Source organism: Ambystoma mexicanum, chromosome 11 (genome assembly GCF_040938575.1).
Source record: "Ambystoma mexicanum isolate Mex_15411 chromosome 11, UKY_AmexF1_1, whole genome shotgun sequence".
NCBI classification, from domain to species: Eukaryota; Metazoa; Chordata; class Amphibia; order Caudata; family Ambystomatidae; genus Ambystoma; species Ambystoma mexicanum.
In genome coordinates, this window is record NC_090934.1 from 798,418,742 (window position 1) to 798,440,971 (window position 22,230).

General features: G+C 47.1%; 1 protein-coding gene across 1 annotated transcript in view; it reads right to left on the reverse strand.

Annotated features, from left to right (window-relative positions):
• COPB1 (COPI coat complex subunit beta 1) overlaps nucleotides 1–22,230 on the reverse strand; it is an 821,662-nt gene that overhangs the window by 396,547 nt on the left and 402,885 nt on the right. The window contains exon 13 of the mRNA XM_069623734.1: nucleotides 13,310–13,470. Within this exon, the coding sequence (XP_069479835.1) occupies nucleotides 13,310–13,470 (161 nt within the window). The remainder of the gene's footprint in view (nucleotides 1–13,309; nucleotides 13,471–22,230) is intronic.

Below are 22,230 nucleotides of genomic sequence, written 5' to 3' on the forward strand. Positions count from 1 at the left end.
CTGAATCCATCCAAGTCTTTTCTGAGCTCCAAGTGAACCTCCAGAGACACGATCCAACTCATCCACGTCCCCTCATCTGAGTGCAGTAATCGAAGATCGACCAGGCGAGTACCGTCCTTGGTTGGTGCTGAGAAAAAGGTGCAAACCCCGCAGACTGACCAAGGAGACGAAGACATCTGTGAAAAGGGTCCTCTCTCTCGACTGCTGCAGAGACATAACCATTCAGAGTCCTTCCTTTCGTCAGGAGACCGGGTCAGTCGCTGCTGCACAGATGAGAACCCAGCTACGAGCATTTGTTCTAACCTAAGGTACTGTGGGGTGAAAGGTATTGCTTACCTTGAACTGAAAAGTCGCTCCAGAGTATTGGGGTGCGTGAAGAGGTGTCCAGAGTGTTCACTATACTTCTGACTCCAGCTACCAGCTTGTGTCTCTTTAGTGAGTCCTTTCGCAATTCTACAAGTATATTCTCCTAGAAAGTAAAAGTATCCTGAGGAACTTTTGTTGTTCTGCTGCTTCTGAATACTTTGAATCCACTGCATACTGACTCTTTCGAATAGTTACGGATTGGACTTTAAAAGCGTTCGTGCGCCTAGAAATTGTCTCTAGAACATTAAGCTCTGCTACTGTATGACTAACCAAACTTTTTACTTCCTAAAAGACTATCTTATGTGGTTTTGCTAACTAAACAGAGTTACTGTATATCTTGTTTTACGCGAGTGTGCTGTAGAACCGATAATACAGTAGAGCTGTCAGTGTCAAACACTAACAATTGTACCACAAGCAACTACCACTGAAGCAGTGGCCTTTGAAAAGTATTTATAAGTATTCGTAAGTGTGTTGGTTAATTGAACTAAGTATATTTTCTGACGTCCTTGTGTAAATATAATACATGCATATATTTTAATGACATGCATTACTTACCGTAAAAGCATTTCTGATGATTGTATCTGCTTAGATTCACATGCTGTGCATATGGTCCGACATCCAGTGGTAACCGCAGAGTATTGGATCTTGTCTTTCGAGAATCGAAAGGGGACGTCGACACGGGCATGCCTATAACACTATCCCTACGTGACGTGTAGTGTACCCAAGATCCCTCACACGTCGAGGTTCCTCCGATTGTATTTTTTCTGCCTAGAGGGAGCCTTATGACTATCGTGAGGGAGTACAGAAAAGAGAGAAAGTGGTAAGACATCTATCTTCCTCCCATCCGAGCGGGGAGGAAGGGTGGGCGCATGTGAATCTAAGCAGATACAATCATCAGAAATACTTTTATGGTAAGTATTGCATGTCTTCTGATGCTTGTTAATCTGCTTAGAATCGCATGCTGTGCATAGACGAGTGAGCAGTACCTGGAGTTGGAGGTGGGTTGTGAGAAGGAACAGTAGTGAAAATATGTCTTAGTACTGCCTGTCCCACCTGAGAATCAGACCTAGAATGAGTGTCTAGGCAATAGTGTTTTGTAAAGGTGTGTACAGAACTCCAGGTTGCAGTTTTGCGAATGGACTCAAGGGGAACATTTGCAATGAATGCTATGGATGCCCCAGTGCCTCAAGTAGAATGTGCTCTAGGCTTGAAGGGCAGCTCTCTCAGCAAGACTGAGCTGAGTGTGATGCATTTGACAATCCATCTAGAGATAGTGGATTTGGAGACTGCGTCTCCTTCTCTTCCTGCCGCCACAGAAATAAAAAACTGATAAGTCTTTTAGTGGTCGAGTTCTTTCCATGTAGCACATGACAGCTCTGCGTACATCCAGTGTATGCAGGGTTCTTTCTCCCAGGCTTGAAGGATTTTGAAAGAACGTTGGTAGTTCACTTACTCTCCTAATGGAGGTAATAGCTATTAAAAAAGCAGTCTTCTAGGGGAGGTATTTAAGACTTGCTTTGTGCATGGGCTCGAAAGGAGCACCCATAAACCTAGTCAACACCACGTTTAGGTCCCATCCAGGAGCCGGGTTACAAATGGGAGGGTGAATTCTCTTCACTCCCTCCATGAAAGCTTTAATAACTGGTATCTTCCATCATGACACTTTCTGTTATGATGTAGTTTAGGCTGAAAGCGCAGCTAAGTGCACCTTTATGGAGTTAAAGACCAGGTCTGAGTCAAGTAAATGAGTTTAGTATAAAACAATGTGTGTGGGAGAGCAGTTAATCGGGTTAATGCTCTTTGAGTTGCACCAGATGACAAACCGTTTCCATTTACTGGAATAGCAATACCTCGTGTTCGGTTTTCTTGCCTCCCTGAGAATTTCTATACATCTCTGAAGGAGTTGTAGGTGCCCAAACTCTATGACCTCCAGAGCCAGGCCGAGAAGTTCAATGTCTGCAGGCATGGATGAAGCGTCTCTCCTCTGTTTTACGACAACATGTTGTACAGGCAAGGCAGTTTGACTGGAGGGCATAGGGACATCTCCATCAGATGAGCGAACCAGGGTTGGCGGGCCCACATGGGGGCCACCAGTATCATCGTGACTGGGTCCTGGTGCATCTTGTGCACAATCTTGTTAAGAAGGGGAGTCGGGGGGAAAAGCATAGACAAAGTCTGTTCCCCTTCGAGCGGGTCTGGGGGAACCTGGAGGCGTAATCTTGGCATTGAGTGTTCTCCAGAGTTGCGAACAAATCGATCTCTGGGAAGCCCCATTCTGCGAAAACATTGCAGACGATGTCTACGTGTAATCGCCATTCGTATTCCATGGGCAATGGAAAGTCTCTGCAGAGTACGTCTGCCAGAAGATTGAGTTCCCCTGGAACATGTTGTGATAACATGTTGCGTTTCAGAGCCCACTTCCAAATGTTCTGGGACAGTTTGGACAGCCCTGGAGAATGGGTACCCCCTTGTTTGTTCAGATAGTACATGGCTGTGGTGCTGTCTGTGAGGATCAGGGTCGTCTTCCCCTGTAGTTGTGTCTGGAAAGCTTTGTACACCGCCAACAGTTCCAACAGGTTTATGTGGTTGGATGCTATGTCTGACGACCAAACTGTGCGCTGTTTGTTGAAGCAGGGGAGCTCCCAACCCTGTAAGAGACGCGTCTGTGGTTAGAGTGGCTTCTACTGCGGGGGTGGTGAAGGATTTCCCATTCAAGAGGTTCTTCCTCGAGCACCACTTCAGCAATAGAACAAGGGTTGGCTAGAGAACCACTAGATTGTCCCACTGTCCACTGGCCTGACTCCACTGGCTGTTGAGCCACTCTTGCATTGGGCGCATGCGCAGGCACGCGTGAGGAACCAAGTAGATACATGAAGCCATCATTCCTAGCAGTCATATAGCTTTGCGTACTGTCACCTCTCGGCTGGCTACATAATGAGGGATTTGAAACAAGATGTTTCAAACCCTCTCGTTGGAGGGGAAGACAAGGCTGTCCTTTGTTCGAAATTAGAGCCCCTAGCAACTGTTTGACCTGACTGGGCTCTAGGCTGGATTTCTTCTTGTTGATAGAGACTCCCATACTGAATAAAAGATCTATCGTCTTTTGGGTATTTGACAGACATGTTTCGTAAGAGTCCCCTGTTATGAGCCAGTCGTCGAGGTATGGATAGACCGGGATGGATTGCATGCGCAGATGTGCTGCTGCCACCGCTAGTACCTTTGTAAATACCCTTGGTGCAGATGCTATGGCAAAGGGTAGTACCTTGAACTGATAATGCTTGTCTTGTATCATAAATCTGAGGTATTTTCTGTGCGCTGACAACATTGAAATATGAAAGTATGCATCTTTCATGTCCAGTGTTGCCATGTAATCCCCCTGTGATAGCAGTGGAATTACTTCCTGCAGAGTGACCATGCAGAACGTTTGTGGCTTTACAAATTTGTTCCCTGGGCGCAGATCTAAAACAGGGCGCATGGTTAGATCCTTTTTGGGTACAAGGAAGTACACTGAATAAATAACTTTTACCTGTGACAGAGGTACAATTTCTATGGCTCCTTTCTCTTGTAGTGTCTCGACTTCCTGAAGAAGTATGCAAAGATGGTCTGTGCCAGTTGTCTTGCTCGTGGAGGTCTGAATGTTGGGTATCGGTTGAGCTCTATACAGTACCCATGGGCCACGGTCTTTAGCACTCACTGGTCTGTAGTTATCCCCTCCCATGCCGGAAGGAACGATGTTAGCTGGCCCCGACTGGGGAGGCATTGGAGGGGACCCGAATCTTCGGGTCATTTCGAAACTAAGGCCGTGGAGCCTCTAGGGGTAGAGACCTGGCCCCTTCCTTTGCCACGACACTGACCCCTTTGGGGATACGGGTTGGTGTATCCGCTAATTCCCTGTGGAAAGTTCCAATTGTTTCCTGAGAAATATTGTTGAGGGAACCGTTGGCCACGAAAAAGCCATTTGGACCCAGATCCTTGTCTTGTAGAAGGTCTTTGTTTAATTTGATCCAGTGTTTTCAGGCTCCTTTTTTGCGGTCTCGAGGGCCTCATCGACCGCCTTCCCAAACAGGTTGGAATCTTCCACAGGTTTATCAGCGACACTTGCATCTTTGCCTTGAATCCAGAGTTCCATAGCCACACATGTCTCTTCAGGAGTGTGCCCTGAGACAGGGATCGACCAGCTGTTTCGGCAGAATCCAAAGTGTTCTTAAGTATGCTTTGGTTCACTTGTCTGCCCTCAGTGACAGTGGTGAGGAGACAAGTACGTAGAGGTTCGGGAACCTCCTGTATGCCTTCCTGTAGTAAGGCCCACTGGGCATCGCCGTAGCTGGCCAACAAGTTTGTGTTGTTGGCAATACGTGCTGAAAACGCTGCTGCGACCGTGATCTTCTTCCCAAGGGCGTAGAGTCGTTTACCTTCCTTATCAGGGGGTGCCTCGCCGGTTGATAAAGGGACCCCTGCCCTCTTTCGTGTAGTAGCCACCACCAGAGAGTCTGGGGTGGAGTGACCTCTGATATAAAGAGGGTCTGAGGGAGAAGGACGATAGAGTTTTTCTATTCGTGGGTCGACACCTCTTGTGAGAGCAGGTGTTGATAAGGAGGGCGCCAGACGTTTCTTAATTGAATTAAGGAGGGGAATAGCCTGGCTAGCCGGAGGCTTCTCCTTGAGAATGTCCGCCACAAAGTCTGCTTCGAGGACAGCTTCATCTGTAGCAATCTTAAAGTGATCAGCTGCTTTACGCAACGTTACATTGAAAGTCAATTGATCATCCACTGGCGAGGGTTGTCGCCTAGTGGGGGTGGACTGGGGAAAATCCATAGACGGGGCATCAGGATCTTGAGGATCCTGAGATTTCCATGGTTGATGGTCACCCACATCTGGGTTCTCCCTCCCAGACCTCTATGGGATCATGCATGTCCTCAGGGTTAATGAAATCCTCATCCTGAGTATCTGCAGGAATGTCTTCTTCAGTTAGGTCGTAGTTTTATATATCCTCTTCTAAAGAGGGGTCAAAAAGACTTGGGAATTTTGCTTTGGGGTCCACAGGGCTCTCATTCCGTGGCCTCCTTGGTGTGGGTTGTTCTGAACGGGAAACAAACGTGTCCAGCCTTTACATGCAGTTCTCAAATTTCTCTCTAGTCCAAACCGAAGACCTAGAATTGTCTAGAGGTGGAAAAGGGTCCTGAATACGTTCATCAGTCGAAAAACGTTGAGATTTTAGTCTCAACGTCGAAGACAGTCCTTCTCCCTCAGAGAACTCCTCCTGAGTGACAGACAGATGCAACGTCTCTGTGCCTCTCTTTCGACCTATGGGTGGGTTCAGGTACCTCCTTAAGGCCATCCTTGGACCTCGGTGGATCCTTGGCCTTTTACGTAGGCCTCGGAGCATCCCTGGACTGCCGTTTCTGAGATTCGGCGGAAACAATCCTAGCTAAGCTGTCGGCAAAGTCCTCCGCAGTGGGGAGGTGCGTAGCTTCAGCCTGCGATTACGAGGGAGTCCTTTTCGGCAGAACCGGAATCCTATGGTCAGACGACGCCTTTTTGCGATGCGTCTCAACTGAACCTGGTACATTAGGGGTAGCCCCCCTTGTTTTCGATGGCCCGGTCGCTAGACACATCTACAGCTGCGGGGAAGGCTGCCAAACCGTACTGTCGGCGGGTGCCGCCGGAAATTCCGGTGTACCCGTTTAGCGCTGAAGTCTTCTTCGACCTGGCCGAAGATTGACTTGGGTTTTTGTGTCTGTGCTGTGTACATGTTCGTCTGTCGCCGAGGTGTGACTTTCCCATAGCAGTGCCTAAGCCGTGCCTAACGGGGCGGGGGACAGACGATGGGGAACGCGAACGTTCCGTCGAAAGGTCAATAACCTCCACTTTGGTGGTCTGATCGTCACACTCGCCGTCGACACACTCGGTGGCTGCGGCAGCGGGAGAAAATTCAGCCTTTGACATACCGTAGGCCGCCCACCGTTTGACTTTACCCTCCTTTAATGTCTTAGGACGGAGGAGCTTACAAGGCGCGCATCCTTCCTCGTGATCGAGGGGCAAGCACCAGTTACAACGTCTTTGCTCATCCTTCCAAGGGAATTTGCTCTTACAAATAGGGCAAAACCTAAATGGAGTTCTCTCCATAGCGGAGAATGGGTAGAGTGACGAAGACCAAAAGGGAAAGAGGAAGGAAAGGGAAAGGCATTCTCAGTTTGTATAGAAATGTCCACCCCAACCCCACTCTCCCTACTGTATGGGCCGGTGGTATGCCCGGCCACGTGGTCGGCAGCGCACACTGGATCACCATCCGTCAAAGGTCTTCAACTGAGGTCTGGAACAGCCGTCGAAATAAGAGACAGATGGGGTGAGCGGATTATTTTATATAACTATTCGACCAAAGGTCGAGGGGGACAATAAGCTATGTCTTTGACGAGCTCCACACCAGTATGCTGGGTGGAATAAAACAATCCGAGGGACCTCGATGCGTGAGGGATCTTGGGTACACTACACATAACGTAGGGATAGTGTTACAGGTACGCCCATGTCGACGTCCCCTTTCGATTCTCGAAAGACAAGATGCAATACTCCGCGATTACCACTGGATGTCGGACCACATGCACAGCATGTGATTCTAAGCAGATTAACAAGCATCAGAAACAACATTATCTGTGTGTTTCTTTGGACTACTGTACTAGCTGGGTTCAGTGTACTTACCTACAGCTCACATCTTCCTCTTTTAAGCCGGACTGCTCTGCCACTCTACCAAGATTCCTTGGTTTCACAGATTGATACTAATAGTTGGGGACCTGTATACCAAAGGGACGGATCTATGAGGTCTTACTTCAAGTGGACTTTAGGAAAAATCCCCTAACAACTTGGGCTTGCTACCAGCCTGAATCCTGGATAAAAGGAGGGCTCTTGCAACTGTTCATCAGATCACTGTTGGAGCCAAAACCTACGAGGAAGAGCAGCACGAAGACGACCCCTGCAGCTGACCAGCATTGACTCCAGTGTTGTCCCAGTTAAGCCCTGCTTGAGGATCAATACCTTCTGAGCCTAAAGATGTATCCTTGCACCAAAAGGTGGACAGCCCAGCGTTCTCCTGGGCTACCTCGCTGCAGTCGTAGTTTCCAGCAAAGACTTGGAACTTTGCAGATCTTCAGATTGTTCCACAGGTTTCCTGCTCCTGTATGTTCAGCTGCATCTCTCCAAGAGAAGCTGTGCTGGGCCGGCTACTGTGTTTGCAGCTGTACGATCACCTATCACTGCCTGATTGTGATGACCTTCGTTGAATCTGGGCATCTTCTTGACCCTGAAGAGTTTTGTGCCCATCTGCCCCGCATTAGTCTTAATTTGGGTCTTCAAATGGAAGCTGTCTGGAACAGATTCCCAATTACTCCGATCAGCTGAAACTAAACCCCACACAACACAGTATCTGTTCTGTCTAAACTACTAGACAACACTTGCGAAAGGAACCAAGACAGAAGAAATAAAAGTTACTCACTGTAGTGACGAGGACTCATAATCCTTAGTCCCCTTTCCTCCATCCTTGTGGGTGTCCCCAGGCAAGGGGGCAGTACCAGAACCTTTGGCAGCGAACAAAGTGAGCTTCCCCTTTAAAATTTAGAATAGCACACAGGGTCGCGGCCTGGCGGGAATGGGACTGCCCACTAGCGCCTGACCCCAGCCCCTTTTGACAAATCAGATGCTGGTAAGCCTGGCAATGCAATTAAATTAGCTTTTGGTGTACTAGCTGGGGAAGGAGGGTGGGACGTATGGAGGAAACGGGACCAAGGACTACAAGTACTCTAGTCACTATGGTAACCTATTACTTGTACATTTCATCCCCTTTCCTCCATCCTTGTGAGCGATTCCACTGAATAAAGAGACCTGGGTGGAGCTGACCAAGTAGCTGACCGATTAGCTTGAGGCAAATAGGTTCCCGAGAACTGTTTGCCCAAACTCTGCGTCCTTTCTGGAACTGGTGTCCAAAGAGTAGTGTTTGCAGAATGCAGACGGCGTGGTCCACATAGCCACCTTGCTGATTACCTCCCAGTAGGTGTGCCTCTAAAAACCCACTGAAATCACCTTGGTCCTTACCATGTGCGCATGGATACCTGGAAGCACCATTTTTCCTGTGGCCTCGTAGGCCTCTGATATGGCCAGAACCATCCAACGGGCTAGGGAGGCTTTGGATACTTGGGTGCCCGGTGCAGAGCCACAGAACTTGACGAATAACGCCTCCGATATCATGAAAGACTTCATTCAAGTAAGATCAAATTTGAGCATGCTGCAGAGATCCATGGAACAGAGCGTTCATTTCGCATCAGCCTGTGGATTAAGGAAGAACAGCGGCAAGCATATTTCCTGATCTAGATGAAACGTGGACACCACCTTGGCCAATAATTTGGGATGGATGCGTAATAGTAGTTTATTGTTGTGAAAGACAAAATTTGCACAACGGCACATGCAGCTCTCTAATCCTATGCACCGAGCTGAGAGCCACCAAAGAACAGACTTGAGCGTAACCCACTAGATGTCGGCGGAAGCCGTGGGCTCGAAGGGCTTGGGCTGCAAGGCTGCTAGCACCACATTTACATCCCAAATGGGATGGGACTTATGCACCGTTGGAAACAATCTCGTTAAGCCCTTGAGGGATGCTTTCAACACCGAGTTGGCTGCCGAGAAAGTATCATCCTCTTAAATTTTGGAGGCCCCAATGGCAGCTAGATAAGTGCGACAAGTATCCACTTGGACCACGGAGCGAGCTAGATGTGCAGAGAAACATAAGACGTCTTTGAGGGGGCATGTGAGAGGGCAGAATCTGGTCCATTTACCTTTGAATTGTGAGCTAGTGGAGGGTTTCCTGGCCTCCTGGATAATATCCCAATTGCTCGCTGAGAACTGTGCCAAGCTAAGCGCTCCAGCTTGTCCAGGTCTGGGTGCTCCACTGCACCCTGCTGCTGTGAGAGGAAGCCCTGGCTGAGGACTGGAAGATAGACCAGGCCTTGTGATTTGAGCTGTAGGAGGTCTGAAAACCACACCCTCGATGGCCAGTGAGTGGCAATTACAATTGGGGTACAGTTCGCCAAGTTCCAAAATTTGCAGAGGGTCCCCAGGAACAGAGATGGGTGAGGAAAAGCATAGTAGTGGCAGGCGTTTCAGCACAGGTGAAACGTGTCCCCCCCAAGGAGCCTTGACCCTGCCCCACCCATGATGCAAAGAGGGGGCATTTGGAGTTCTGTAGAGACGCAAATGGGTCAAGATCCGGAAAGCCCCATCGTCGAAAGAGAGGCGACAAGGAGTTGGTGTGCAATTCCTATTCGTATGTCCCCCAACCAGGTGCCATATGCCATGAATGAAGTAGTCGCCCAGAGTTGCTCCCCAGACCTGAAGGGTAGAAGCTATTGTCACCACAAGGGCACTTGCTACGAAAATCGAGCCCCCACGGTCACATTGCTGTCGAGAAGCCATCAATGGAGGTCAAGGTGAAGAGTGGGCGGTATGAGCAGCCTGTCTACCAGCGACCCTGTTTCCTAGTCCCATGAGGACGCTAGCTGAAGTTGAATGCACCTCATTTTGAGTCTAGCGTGTTGTACTATCGGGACAAAAGAGGCCATGAGTCCCAGCAAGTGTTGAAACCACCACGTTGAGGTTGAAGGGTTGGACAGGAAATAGCAGACCGCTTTCTGGAGAGATTTCAATTGCTTGGCCGTGGGGAAGACCCTCTGAGCCACTGTGTCTCACTTGACCCCCAGAAACAAGTGGTCTTGCGAGGGGCATTCTGCAACTTCTTTTGGTTGAGGGAAAACCCCAGATGGTGGAGAACATCCACCAACCTCTGGCAGGAGTGGAGTGCTCCTTCGGGAGAGTCGGCCCTCACCGGCCAGTCTTCCAAAGAAGGGTATAGTTGGTGGACCTCCAAGCAAAGAAGACCCGCCACTGCACTCATCAGTTTGGTAAACACGAAAGTTGCCGCATTGAGACCAAACAGGAGCACCTTGTATTGGAAATAGTGCGACATCGTGAACCGCAGGAACTTCCGGTGCGGTTCGAAGATGGGGACATGCAGCGAGGCATCTTTTAGTTCTAAGGAACACATCCAGTCTCCTGTGAACAGAGACTCCACTATGTGAGCTTGTGTTATCTTGAAGCGTTCAAGAGGGAGCGAAAGGTTGAGGAAAGAAACATCCAGGAGTACCCTCAGGCCTGCCTGATTGTTCTTTGGCACTGCAAAAATCCTGGAATAATATCCCGGGCCCCTGTCTGGAAGAGGCACCGGCTCCACCTCGTTGCATATTCCATAGGTGTAAGATCTCCCATAACTGAGCAGGGGACCCTATGTGCAGCAACGGTGTGGAAAAAGGAGGGGAGGAAGATTGAACCCTGTAAGGGAGAATACTCAGAAATGTGCTAAAACCTCTCTACCTTAGAGACCTCCAGCACTTTTGCTGGACTCTACGACTTTAATTTTTAACCCGGAGAGAGTGTGACCTTTTCCCCACTCTCTCATGTATTTCACTGTGATTTGAATACTGTTTCTTTTGGTTATGGAGTCTGACAAACTGCATAGGCATCATCTTTTTGCATTGTGACACACAGCACCTTCAGTGCAGTGGCACAGGGAAGTTTTGCAGATTTTCCCAAGGTTTAAATACCTTCTCCTGAATAACCTACTGTTTCCAAGAGCAGTAAAGTGAAATTTAATTTACTTTCATATTTCAACTTTCTAGACCCAGCACACACTATCTTACCATAGGGTGCTGGAGGGGTTGCTTAGTATCCCCTTTATCGAGCTTCTCATGTAACATTTTGATGTTACCCTTTCTGCAATTAATAGCTGGTGGCAATGGTTTACTTTTAACTACCATTGGGAAATGTTACCGCGAACTGCGTTCACAGCTGCAGTAAGGCACCCATTGGTGACCATTTTGTCAAAATGGACCCCAGTCTTCTTTTTTCGCCATTTCTTGCTGGAAAGGTCCTTCTTGAGATTTACTTTGCGTGCCAAACTAGGTGTGGTCCCTTTGTTCATTTGGTCTTTGGCGGGACTCACAAGTGAAGTCCGCCTCTGGCTCCAGTATGTCTGGCAGTGGCAGGAAGTGAGGGCGGTGCCCGAAACTCTGTTCTTTTTTCCCTTGGTTACAGGAATGCACCCAAAGGCGATTGGCCGGCTGGGTGTCCGGCAAGGACAGCCACCCGGCTGTGTAATTGACAGGTAGGCTGGAATGAATGGGAGAAACCTGCATAAAAGGCGAGGTTTTTTGGCTTGTAAGGCAGAGTCAAGCACTGGACGAAGGAATCCGAAGAAGAACTTGAAAGAGACACCTGCTGCAACTCCTGGACCGTTGGTTTGCCCGGTGAAGCCTTGCTGCTGTGCTGAAGCTCTGAATTCACCTCGACTAGAGAAGCCCTGCAAGGACGACTTGGACCTTTGAGTTGGTGGTACCAATCAACTCCAAAGTAAGCCCGTCTCGTTTCGAAAACAACTATAATACTCCGCAGCTTCCACTAGATGTCGGCCTATGCACAGCATGTGATCTAAGCAGATTCCACAAGCCTCAGAGATATAGATATGGGCGATAGACCCTCATTTTTGTTTTAGGGGGGCCCGACTCTAGAGGGTGTACAGGTACTGGAAGAACAAGTGGTAGAGTCAAAAGGCTACTCCTCATTTGGACAAACCTCTCTGATAAGACATCTGATCTATTGTCTAGTATATAAGTTTACCTAGCTTTCTGTAGTCCGTCTGCACCTCCTGTGCATTTATGAGCGGGGTAGCCATTTCACTCTACCACTTGTTCTTCCATTTTCTCGGACACACTGAAACCAGTTTATGGATTTGGACCAGACAGTCCCAGCCCACATCCTGCCAGCAAACACACACAGCCCTGCAGTAGCCCGACAAAAGCTTCTGCTTTCCCGGGCACTGGAAGTTCTGTTAAGGATTTTCTGGCATCACAGGCCAGGAAGAAGGCTACATAACAAGACAGCCAAAGTACAGGCAAAAAAGCATGTGGCATGGCCATTTATGGACACTAGCCACAGTTAGTAGCCAAATGTGGAAAACGGGATAAAGCTAAAACGAAAAGTCCCAAAAAGTGGGAAAGAGTCACTGCTGCCACAAGCTTATACCTTGAGCACATTTAGAGTAAGCAAAAATCCTCTGTTAGTCTAGGGCAAAACAAAAAGTGTACCCCATTGTACTGTTGTGTAAGCTGCTTTGTACAATGATAAAAGTTACCACTAGTGATAGAAAATATCCAAAAATAGTAACATGACTAAGGGAACCAATGTTTCCCAGTACTAACAGCCTGAATGACATCAGTTTCCCTATAAACATATGAGCAAACACCATTGTAGTGAAGATTAAGGCTTAGCTTCACTGCAAAAAGAGCAGGACAGAATCAAAAATAAAAGCAAAAAGTTTGGGGGTTCCATAAAGATGAAACGAAAGGTGCAGTAAAGAAAAATATTTAGTAAAGGGGGGAGCGCAAGAGAGGGGGTGACGCAAGGGAGAGGAGGGCGCACGAGAGAGGGGGGCACACAAAGGAGAGCGAGAGGGGCGACATGCATGTGAGCGAGAAGGGCAGCGCAAGAGAGACGGGCGCCATGCAGCAGAGAAGGGGCGCAAAAGAGAGGGAGATATGAATGCACAATGTAATCAGATGGAAGCAATATTGGAAAAGAGGACAAATGGTTATGCCACAAATCTGCTATGCGTTGGCTGTTCCATTATCAAAAAAGAAAAGCAAAATAGCATGCACAAATCACAAACCAAGTGTGACTGGGCCTGGAAATGCAAGAACGAAACTAGACATTAAATGTTAGATTTCATGTCATGTTCATGAAGACAAACCGTTATTGCTCAAAATTAATGTTAGATGAGTGGTTTCCTATTCTTTAACATCAAACTAAATAAATAATCTGAATCAGTCAGAGAAATGAAAAAATCTCAAACCTGTCTTCTTCCTTTTTAGCTGGACGTGAACTGCTTAGAGCACTCTGGGTAGCATAGGTGCCCATCTCTGTCACGAGTTTCTGGGCTGGACCAACTGTCACTTCCTCCTCTGGTTTACTTTCACCAGCTTCTTTCTTTATTTCAGTTTCCACTATAGGAATCTAAAAAGGAAAGTAAATACATAAGAGATTTCTTAGCATTAAACCAATATTAAATAGAATGCCAAATGTATTATAAGTTGAAATGCATCATATTCAGCATAATAATAGAATATTGAACTTTAAAATAAATGTTACTTCTTTTAACAAAAGCCAATGATTATTTAAACAAAATTAGGATTTCAGCATGAATACAAATAGTTACACAAATCGGAATTGTTTTAAGCTGCACAAACGACACGTGACAATGACCTACAGATCTAGATTTCGTCCTTGACTGCTGTTAAGAAATATTTTTCTTTCTGCAACTTTTCTTCCGTTGACATCAATGGAACCCATTTGCTAGGTCTTGAAACATGCACTGATGTTTGGGAGTGACGCAAGTCTTATTGCTTTGCAGCTCTTGCTCAACTCGCCTCTTTTGGGTTCCCTTATGTTTAGCAGTGCAGGGGGACTGTGCCACCGGTGCGAGATTCCTGTATTGTATTATTGTAGCGCACATCACCATACAATGAAGTGCTGGTGGGAGCATACCAAAATTAACCGTTTTTTCCAGAGCACCCGGGTACATGTTTATTTTTTACCTCATGCCATTTTAAATACCATATACTCAAAATGGATGTGCCATGCAATTGTCACCCTGTCCTTAGGTCATCATGTGCTTTGGCCTTCTTCCTGCCTTCTCTGGTAAGGAAATGCCTAAAACGACATAGATTTTCACAGTATCCACCCTTGGATTCCTGGCCAAAGTGGGTGTGTGCAGCTTAACTGGATATGGGGATGGGACTGTCTTGTCCCCAGCCACATTTCAGCCAGGGGACATCTGTTGCTGGGCAGATGTGGGGCAAGAGGCTTTCCACGACCGGGTAAACCCTTGACAGTTAAAATGGTGTAGATCCTTACCACTGGTGGACGTGGCAGCAACCAGCCTGATTCTGTGGTGAAAGGCGGAGTCCTGTAGCTGTACCAGAATTTGTCAGCTGAAGCCAAGACCCCCAAAGTAGACAAGGAAGCGCTGAAGACCCAGAAGACTGTCGCAGAAGACAACAACCATTGCCAAAGCCAAATCCTGGAGAAGCCTTGACTCTCTTGTCACAATCCAACTTGAACTTTGCCAGTGTGTCAACCTTTGGACTGGTGGAACCATTTAGTCTGGATCCCCGCATAAGAAGCCTGCAGTCAGAAGTGCACTTGTGGCCTAGAGCCATCCTTCCTGCATGAAGAGGGACCCTACTGAAACAGGTTCTTGCTGACCTCTACCAAATCTTGCCTGATCAGGTTGAATTTCGCTGCATCTTGGAGGTCTCTCGTTGTGCGACTCACTTTGATTGCTATCCTGTGCTCTACCAATTTACAGACCCGCCCTCTGGCCTGAACAAATTCCGGCAACCATGCCAACCACTGCGATGCCTAAACCTCCATCAACGGAGCCAACAGCATTAGTGTCCCCAGCAACTCTGAGAAATATAGGGATGACCACTCATAGAATCTGAGTAAGCAGTGCAAGTGTGCTTACCTGTTTTCACACACCCCAGGTAGGAATCATATGGTGATAAAGTCAACTCCATAACACATCCTTGCCTGGTAGTGATCAGTGGAGTTCGCACCAGGATCGGCCACCCAGGGTAACACCTAGTGTAATGGGAATGGAAGAGTAACCCTAAATAACTTCTACCTACCTTTGAAACTCACAAAGTGATATATTTTGGCATGTTGGCAAGCCTGTTGACTTCACCCTGCTACATATGCAGGTAGGTAATTGGGGCTTTAATTTGAGGTACTAGGCCTACTTACCTGGTAGGGAAGGACTGCTGAAGCTTTAGGAGCCTTATAATACGGCAGGTACAGGGGTACTGTTTTAAATGCACTGCTTTCTCACTTTACTGCTTATAGTTTCTCCTGCTCATTGATTTGAACTGTTATGAATGTTTTCTCTTTTAACAACTTCCCCTCCATATTCTATAGACGCCCAAACGTTTTGCTTTCACACCATGTCCTGACTTATTGCAGTGAAGTAAAGCCTTCAGCTTCACTCCACTGCCCATTTTCTCACTTGATATGAGGAAACCGACTAATTCTTTAGACTATCAGTACTGGGAAACTGTTTCCCTTTTTCGTTTTACATATCTATTTTGGATAACCTTTCCATATTGCATAATGCATCTTCCAATGGAGTGCAATGGGGAGACTTTTGTATCACCACCCTAGACAACACACAGGATTGTTTGGTTAATTTTAAAATGTGCCTAAAGACAAGCTGGTGGCAGCAGTTACTTTTTCACTATTTTTACAGTACTTATATTTAGCTTGACCGCGTTTGGCTACTAACTGTGGCTAGTGACCTAACATGGCAGCTTCACAAGGTTTTTGGCTTCTTCAATGGTCATTTTGTATTCTGGCCTTCTTCCTGCCTTCTCAGGTCAGTAAAATCCTTGTATGGTCAAGCAGTGCCGTTTGTGGGCTAGTACAGGCCATGTGTGTTGAAAGCCAGGAAGTGGGTTGGGACTGGCTGGTCCCAATCCACAAACTGGTTTCTGTATGTCTGGAGGTATGCATGAGTATCACGAACAGTGGTCCCGGATTGGACCACTACTGGTGGGTGCGTGAGGGGCAGAGTTTGCATTAGTTGGGCTGAGTTTCTGTACTCCTCTCAGTTTTTGGATATGAAGGAGTCCTGGAGCCATTCCCCAGAGATCTGAAGAGGAGCCCAGTATCCTGCATAGCAGTGAAGACTTTGTAAGATCCATGGACCGATCCTGAGAAGGCTTGGCAACCAACATTTGCTGCAGTCCCGGTGGATCCCTGCCTGGCTACTGATCTTCAAAGACCTGTGTTGGTGCTTTGACCCAGTGGAGTGGTGTGAACAACCATTCTCAACGTTTTTTCAGTGCCCTGCCATTTGGAGTCTTGGTAAGTGTTCCTGGAACATCCAGTAGACTGATCAACTCCAATTTCGGCTGCTGCGGTAGAAGCGTTGCAGTTCTGCATTTTGAATCGGAACATCAAGGGTCTTCAGCTTGTTCTGTAAGTAACCTTCCTGCAAATTAAATTGACATCCCAGCATTCAAGGGTCCCGAGGTAGGCTTTCTTCAACCGCAACATCTGCAACGCCGGCTGCAGCCATGCATCAGTGACCGTCGCTGAAACTGGATTTCCTGCATCAGGTTGAGTGCCTAGTGGAGGCCTGCATCAGTGTTTGCTGCATTTATTCATAAGAACAGGTTGCACCAGCTCCTGGGACCGAGACCGAAACTTCTCTTGCACCTGCAGCTCCTTGGCATCTGTGGCCAGAACTAATGGTGGGAAAACCGACCTCTGGTGACCCTCCAACGCCCTGCCAAGGCAGAAAAATTGGAGAATGGGGTGAAAGTTACCACAGTACTTACCTGCACCGCTACCTCCACCCTGTAAAAGTTTGAAGAACTTTTAATAGTTTTGTAACTTTTGGCTTTAGTAATACTGGTTACCTAAAGCCCTCCAAAAAGGTAGAAAAAGGTTTTTACTGGCCAGTGAACTTCATCATCAGTGCTCTGGAACCTTTTTCAAATCCACAGGAACCTCCTCCTAACTTTTTCCCCACTCCCTAAAACTCTTTGGAAACTTTGTGAACCTTTGGGCACAAGGCCCCATACAACTTCGGGTTGGACCTTTCAAGTTAGAGTTGTTATTCCTGTGGAATGTTGGTCTACTGACTAATTACTTACCTTCCCTTTCAAGTATTAAGGGGAGGAGGGATTGATTGTTTTATACCAACTCACTGTGATTGTATATATGTATTTTACTATTAGTGTTGTGTGACCTGTTCTTCGTAATTTTAATAGAGTGTTCTGGGCCATAAATAAATGTAGTATTTGTAGAACTAACTGTTTAAGTATAATCACATTGTGGGCCCTTGACCCCACTCACTTTCTCCTGAGATATACAGGCCGATTCATGGAATTAATGTGCGTGTAAAATCGCAGCGCAAGCATGAAAATCGCAGCACAAGCGTGCCAAAGCCGCGCACATCGATTCGTAGAAGTCCGTGCGCGTGTAAATCCTGGGATGTGCGCTAAAATCGTGGGTGGCGCACGCGGGTGTACACGTCAAACGCGTGCGCTACGCGCACATAGCGCAGCACACAACAAAAGTGGGCGGAACACAGGGCGTAACACGCGGAATGGGGAACAACGCGTGAAAATGTGGGCGTTACGGGGGAAGTACAGGAGGTAAATGCTTGCAACGCCCACACGCACACCTACAACACGTATTCATGGAATCGAACATGGGAAACGAGTGCGCCAAAAAAGACGCGCTTATCCGGAAACATGTATGCCAGCAGGAAGCAGGGGTACTCGGCCTCTCGCAGCATAAAAGTGCACGCAAACAACAAACAAGCTCAGACGCTAGGATGAACATACCGTTCCTCGCAGCAGTGGTCGTGGGCAATGTTCCCTCTAAACTGTGCCCATGTGCGCTTGCCCAGCTTCCTTCTGGGTGCCGCTCAGAAGATTAGCACCGCACAGACAATTCGCATCAATTCAAAAAAATTTAATAAAGCAGAAGCCACAGCAATTACCTGAAATGTTCTTTCTCTTAAAATAAGCAACTAGTCTTGATATTCTGCTAATTTGCATTACACTACTATGCACCTAAAATCCCTAACAGCAACATAAAACACAAGAGGTTAAAAACTAATATGAAAAACTGGCTCCATGAACAGAAGAATCTAACCAAGATATGTCTGCACACTATAACCAAACATTTTCCATCCCCACCATGACTCCTAAACCAGACTCTACCACACTTTTACCATATGACTCTAACTTCTGCCCCAGAGTACATTAAGATACTACCAGACAACCTTGACTCTTCCTCTCTTGGCTGTACGAAAGGTTAGCGGACGTGTACATACATCCACTTGTTTTATGTTTGTTGTAACCTGAGTAACGTTCAGGCGCCAGAATTTCTGTTACTCTTTGTGCTTTTAACCAAAAGTGTCACCCACATTATATAATCTAACTACCAGCTCAAATATCGGATAGTGACTGGAAGTAAGCAGGCTACTTGGATGTGTAACCAAATCCCATAATTCATCTTCTTTGTACATATGTCACGCAAGTGTGAAGCGGCCCACTTGTAAGTTGACGCATTATGAACCTCGAATATTAAAGGAGAGTTCCGGGACTTTTTTTTTATTGTCCCTACGGTTCGGCCATGTGTTTTTAAGCATAACTCGGTAGATCGTAGAAAACTTTCCTATGGACCTTACCCGACTTTTCGTCAATTAACGCACTCGAAATCAGCCGCCATTTTCTGATAATCCTATCACTTGCCGCATCGCCCTGGCTCACCTGCTTTTGCGGCACTAAATCAAATCCCCCGCCCCTGAGCCTGACATCAGCAGACGCGTACCGCCCATTTCCCAACGCCAAAGCACGTTTCGTGTCAACAATCGCTGCGCCTCAGCTAATGAACTGTCGCCATGGAAATGGCAGGACGCCTCTTTCCTCAATAAGTATAAACACACCGTTTCACAACACACAGCAGCAGATTTTCGATTCCATTACTCTCTGTGTGTTACTTTGAGTATTCTGTGACTCGTTTCTGTGCTCTGGTCAGCTACCTTCGTTGATTGTAGCCCGTGTGAACAGATACCAGTACCACCGCTATAAATTATTTTACTTTCTTTACCACACAATGGCTACAATAATGCCGTATATGTACGAGCCCGAGTACACCGAGGAAGAACTACTGGAAAGGCAAGCACGCGAAAACGATGGGGATTCGGACGGCAGTTGGGAGGACCAGTCAACGGATGAAGAGCCTGGTCCATGTCGCATGGACGGCGTCTCCACCTGGTGCACGTGCAATCGGTGCGAGCTAATGCCAACTGAGGAGGAGAACTGCTGCTGCCGTGAAAATTCCGGGTGCTTGGCCTACATTTCGGAAGGCGAGCCAAGTCCGCAATGCATCACCGAGCTGCCAGAGTTCAGGGAAGCCTGCCTCTCACGGACCGTGTTGAGGATGATGATGGTGCTTATGCACGAACTTTGCGGCACTGTTCGTCCGCGTAATCCGAGTAACGAGTACGTATACTCTGGTTGTGATGTCAGTGATGCCACTACTATTTCATGGTCGTCTCATCATTCGAATGCATGTAAATTGGTTCCATGTTGTGCATTTTCTAGATAGAATTTTTTTCAAAGCAGAATGACATTTTTTACCTGAATCGACAGTGATAATAAAGTTGTCATTTTAATACAGTTTGCATCTTTCATTTTCACAGGTGGTACAGGCTGGTGGCCTATCGTTGCTTCACTTGGTGGCTTCACGGGAGGCTCGGACACCGCGTTCGGAGAGTAATACCTGCCTGTGCGGTACTTGCCATTAGACAACATTTCCCCAGCGACAGTGGACAATACCGCGGATTTTCCCTGGATGTGCTGCAACCGCAACTTTACAATGTGTAATGCTTATTATTTATGTTCAATTGAAATTAAGATCTAAAATAAAACCCAACATATATTTTAACAATGGTTGTTTTGATTTTTTAAATTAATCTAGTGTGTCTCCATTGAATAGTCTTCCTGTGCCTTGTCTTGTCACACCACATGTCTCCGGCCAGCATCCTCCCTCACGCTGGCCGCCCACCTTCAATCCACATAACCGTTGAACCCATATGCAGCAGACATACATATGTTATTTTGCGGGTTGGCATCAAGCCTCCCGGCCTTGCCTCCTCCCCCAAAAATACTTACCACACCACTTTGTTCAAGCGTTGGCAATAAAAGGAAGGCCGTTGGATTTTATTGATACAAAACATGGTTATAGGTAAATAATCAATATGGTTGATCATAATAAATCATCCTTTTGGACACCGGGTACAGAGATGACCCCCTCTGGCCCGTGCCGCCTTGCCACCACAGGCCAGCCTGCTGCTGACTAACTGCCTAGGCATCCAGGGTGAACTGCACCCATATATTCTCCTGGGAGGCTGAGGTATTTATAAACTCACCCCCCTGCCTTCCATGTACTAGATCCTTCAGCCTGCCTCTTACATGTAGTTAGATGGCCTCTCCTTGGTGAGGCCCTGCGGCAAACGAGTCTTGTCTGCACGACCAGCGCCCTAATCCACACCCCCCCCCGCCCTATCAAAGGCAGTTCGCACCGGGGTACTTGTGCTGCCAAGTGGAGCTGTCAGGGAGCGATAAAGGCCAAGAGGTGCCAAAGACCATGTACACTTCAAAGTGGTCTATAGAGCATGGGTTGTTGTTCCCATGTCTACCGCCAGACCCCGTGTCTCCTGCCAAGCATCCCCCCTCACGCTGGACGGCCCCCTGCAATCCACATAAGTGTGTCTCCATTCACGAGTCTTCCTGTGTCTTGTCTGCACGACCAGCGCCCCAATCCATCCCCCGCCCTATCAAAGGCAGTTCGCACCGGGGTACTTGTGCTGCCAAGTGGAGCTGTCAGGGAGCGATAAAGGCCAAGAGGTGCCAAAGACCATGTACACTTCAAAGTGGTCTATAGAGCATGGGTTGTTGTTCCCATGTCTACCGCCAGACCCCGTGTCTCCTGCCAAGCATCCCCCCTCACGCTGGACGGCCCCCTGCAAACCGCATAATGCCACGACATATACACGTCATTCATTCACAAACACACCCCTGTTTCGAATTCTTTATAACCCACTTCATATTTCTAATGAGAACTTCTTTGCACTTTGCTAGTCAACCCGTGAAGGTGCTGGTTATCTGCTCTTCGTCTCTGTGAACTTCCGTGACCACTTCGAGGAAACTCGTCAGTTTGCAACCTGTGAACGACAAGAAACTACTCTGATCCCTGCATCTAACTGTTTGCTCGTCAAGGTAAGGCCATGTACCATACTCATTTTGCGTCCAATTTCTTTTCGTTCAAGACAGTACATGCAAGGAACTAGTCACATGTTCTGAGTTTAGTCAAATTATTTTTCTATTTTTTTAAAGTTATTCAAATACTTATCCGTATGTGAATAACGTGTATAGTTCCAAGAACCAAAACATACCTTGCATTGAACTTTTTATGTGTCATTTAATTTTTTAACACATTGGTATTCATAGAGAATTGTTGATCTTTACTTTTCAGAACTTTCCACAATGCCTGCCTGTTCCATTGGCGGTTGCCCTTCGAAGACCCATAATAAATCTGAAGGTACTATAATGCATGTTTTCCCTAAGACAATAGATCAGATAAGAGAATGGGTCCGATATTGCGGATATCCACCCTCTGAGCTTGAAAGTAGAGTCCTAGAAGTCTTTGCGGACAAGAGGGGTGATCGATACCGCATCTGCAGCAGGCACTTTACCTCTGACATGTACTCCACATCATTGCTAATAAAGAAGAACACACCGCGAGCGAGGCGAAAATTGCTCTCAACCGCTATTCCCACTCTATTCATCCACATCCCTCCACTGGTGAGTCAAGTTTACGTATTTATCTCTCGGCCTTGCGGTAGTGTGTAGCATTAGCTAACAATAATTTCCCCATTTATGTATCCACTCAATATGAAGGCGGAAGATTCTCCATCCGTGTCGTTATTGCAGTCATCAGCCACTTCAAGCGCCTATCGGGTAATCTTACTTGGCTATTCTGCCACTGACTTGTTTTAGGCATGTAATTATCGTGTAATTATTTTACCTAATGGTACACCCTTGTACTCGTCCTCTAGTCTTTGTTTTCAGTTATAATTATTGTTATCCAAAATAATTCAAGTACTGTCTTTCAGGGAGATGCTGAGGAGTCCAA